This window comes from Melospiza melodia, chromosome 17 (genome assembly GCF_035770615.1).
Source record: "Melospiza melodia melodia isolate bMelMel2 chromosome 17, bMelMel2.pri, whole genome shotgun sequence".
NCBI lineage: Eukaryota > Metazoa > Chordata > Aves > Passeriformes > Passerellidae > Melospiza > Melospiza melodia.
Genome location: NC_086210.1, coordinates 16143150 through 16145649, shown reverse-complemented (window position 1 = coordinate 16145649; position 2500 = coordinate 16143150). Strand labels below are relative to the sequence as shown.

The window sequence follows — 2500 nt, the reverse complement described above, 5'->3', positions numbered from 1 at the left end:
AGCGGGGAGCTACGGAGCGCTCCCCGAGTCTGCATTTAGGGGGACGAAGGCCCTGCGCGGCGACCGCGACGACGACGACGACGACCGCGACGACGACGCCCGCCGGGCCGCAGGCAAGGGGATCGGGGCCGCCGAGGGAAACGCTTCCCTCGCCGAACCGCCTGACCGCCTTCCCTCCGGGCACCGGCGGGACGCCGCTGCCGCCGCCGCCGCCCGCCGCGGGCAACGGGCCTGCGAGGTGACCCCAGCCGCGCCGCCGGGGTGGCCCCCGGACGGCGATTGATCGTCAAGCGACGCTCAGACAGGCGTAGCCCCGGGAGGAACCCGGGGCCGCAAGTGCGTTCGAAGTGTCGATGATCAATGTGTCCTGCAATTCACATTAATTCTCGCAGCTAGCTGCGTTCTTCATCGACGCACGAGCCGAGTGATCCACCGCTAAGAGTTGTCTGGCTTTCGGGCGCCGCTCAGGCCGAGCGGCCCCTTTGTCTCTCGCGCCGAGGACGCGCGGGCGCGCGCCTGGCTTCGACCGTACGAGCACACAGAGAAACGGAAGGGGAAAAAAAGAGATCGGAGAAGCCCACGCTCCGAAGGACCGCCAAGAGGCGGGGGAGCCCGCGCCCCCGACCGCCTCCCCCCGCGAGGGGAGACGCCGACCTCACATGCCGTCCTTCGGAGGCGGCCCAGGCGCCCGGGCTCGGCCCGGCCTCCGCGCGGAGGGCCACGCGGCGCGCGCCGGGCACGCGGGGGGCACGGCGGCCCGCCCGCTCTCGCTTTCACGGGACGACGCGCACACACACACACACACACGGCTCGGGCCACACGCGGCCGGGGGCGCGGCCGTCGGCCCCCGCACACGCCGGCTCCCCTTCGGCCCCCTTCACCGCGGGGCTCGCGGCGCGCCGCCGCGCCGCCGCGCGGCCGGCTCTCTCTCTTCCACGGCGGCCTCACCCCGCTCGAGACGGCACGCGACGACGGCCGTGCCGCCGGCGCGCCTTCCCGCCCGGCGGGACCGCTCCCGCCGGGCGGGCCAGCGTCCGGGCGGACGCGCTCCGCCGCCGGCCCCGGAGGCGGACGCCACCGAGACCCGAGCCGGCGTCGCCAGCGCCCGAGGCCTGCCGGACGGCAGGCCCCGCCGTCGCCGGGGCCGCACTCCCGGGGCCGCCGCCGCCGCGTCGCACCGCCGGGGCCCCTTGCCTCGGCACGCGCCCGGCGGAAGGCGTACGGCGCTGAGCCGGGGGGCAACGCCCGCTCTCCTCGTTTTCACGCGGAGACCGGGCGGGGGAAGCGCCCCCGCGGCCGCCCGCACGCCTTCCTACGGCCCACACGCGGCCGGGAAGGGCGACGGAGGACGCGACGTTCAGGGCCCGGGACGGGACCGCCGCCGGCGACGGCGGGCGCCCTCCGGCCGACCGTCCCCGCTGGGGGGGACACCCGTCGAGCGGCGCCGCCGCCGCTCGGCACGGGGTCGCCCGCGCTCGCGGGCCTCCGCCGACGGAGGGCCCGCCGGACGCTCGCCCCCCGGGCGGGCGGGGGATCGAGCCTGGGGGGGACGGCCGGCGGACGGCGCCGCCGGTGCATTCGAGGAGGAAAGGCCGCCGAGGGGAGAGGGGCCGGACGCGCGGGACGCGGCGCCGCGCGCGCGCGAGACACCGCGGCAAGCGGGCCGAGGAGAGAGCGCGGCGGGCCCCGGCGGCCGCAACCCCGCGGCCGAGGAAAGGCAGAGAGCGGGCGCTCTCTGCCGGCGTCGCCCGTTACGACGAGGCGAGCGGGTCGGCCCCCGCGGCCGACCGCGCGCCGCGGCCTCTCCGCCGAGGCCGGGCCGCGGAGAGGGGGGGGCAGGGCGCCCCTCCCCGGCGCGGCGCGGTTACCCCCGCGCGCGCGTGCGGCGGGGACGACGACGACGACGACCACGACGGAGGGAGCTCGGCCGGCGGCCGCGGACACCACCGCAGGGGCTCGGCGGGAGTAGCTGCTCCCCACCCCTCAGTGGCGCCGCACCGCCGCCCGGCGACAACCGCCGCCGCCGCCGCCGCCGCCGCCGGCACCGCCGCCGCCACGGCGGGCCGCGCCGAGCCGCCCGAGTCTTTAAACCGCCGCCCGGCTCGCCGGCCCCCTTTCGGCACCCCCGCAGCGGCGTTTGGCGACGCCGAGGGGGGAAACCTGGGGGGGAACCGCCGAGGCGCGGAGCGCTAGGTACCTGGCCCTGGGGCGAGGGAAACGACCTGCATGGCCCCGCCGGGGTGCCTCCCCCGCTGCCGCCCTCAGGGGAGCGTCCACCGGCGGGGGCGCGCCCGCCGTCTGCCGCCACCACCGCCGCGTCCTTCTCGGGGCCCGGGGTTTCCCTCAGTAGCCCGGCGCTGCGCCCGAGAGGACCGCCGCGGCTCGGGCCGCCCCGCCGGCGCGGGGACGCGGCCCGACCGCCGAGCGCGCCGCGCCCGCGCGCCTGCGCGCGCCCCGAAGCGCGGCCCGGAACGCCCGGAGGGCTCGGCCCTCGGCCGCG

The 2500-nt window shown here is 79.5% G+C and overlaps 1 protein-coding gene and 1 non-coding gene across 2 annotated transcripts in view; one reads left to right on the top strand and one right to left on the bottom strand.

The window, feature by feature from the left end:
- Positions 1 to 2500, top strand: part of LOC134426022 (collagen alpha-1(I) chain-like) — a 4148-nt gene that overhangs the window by 768 nt on the left and 880 nt on the right. The window contains exons 2-3 of the mRNA XM_063171021.1: positions 1 to 113; positions 469 to 2500. The exon at positions 1 to 113 is cut by the window's left edge and continues 502 nt beyond it; the exon at positions 469 to 2500 is cut by the window's right edge and continues 880 nt beyond it. Coding sequence (XP_063027091.1) covers positions 1 to 113; positions 469 to 2500 — 2145 coding nt within the window. The remainder of the gene's footprint in view (positions 114 to 468) is intronic.
- Positions 292 to 444, bottom strand: LOC134426225 (5.8S ribosomal RNA). Its single transcript, XR_010029930.1, has one exon. It is a non-coding gene; the product is annotated as a 5.8S ribosomal RNA (ribosomal RNA).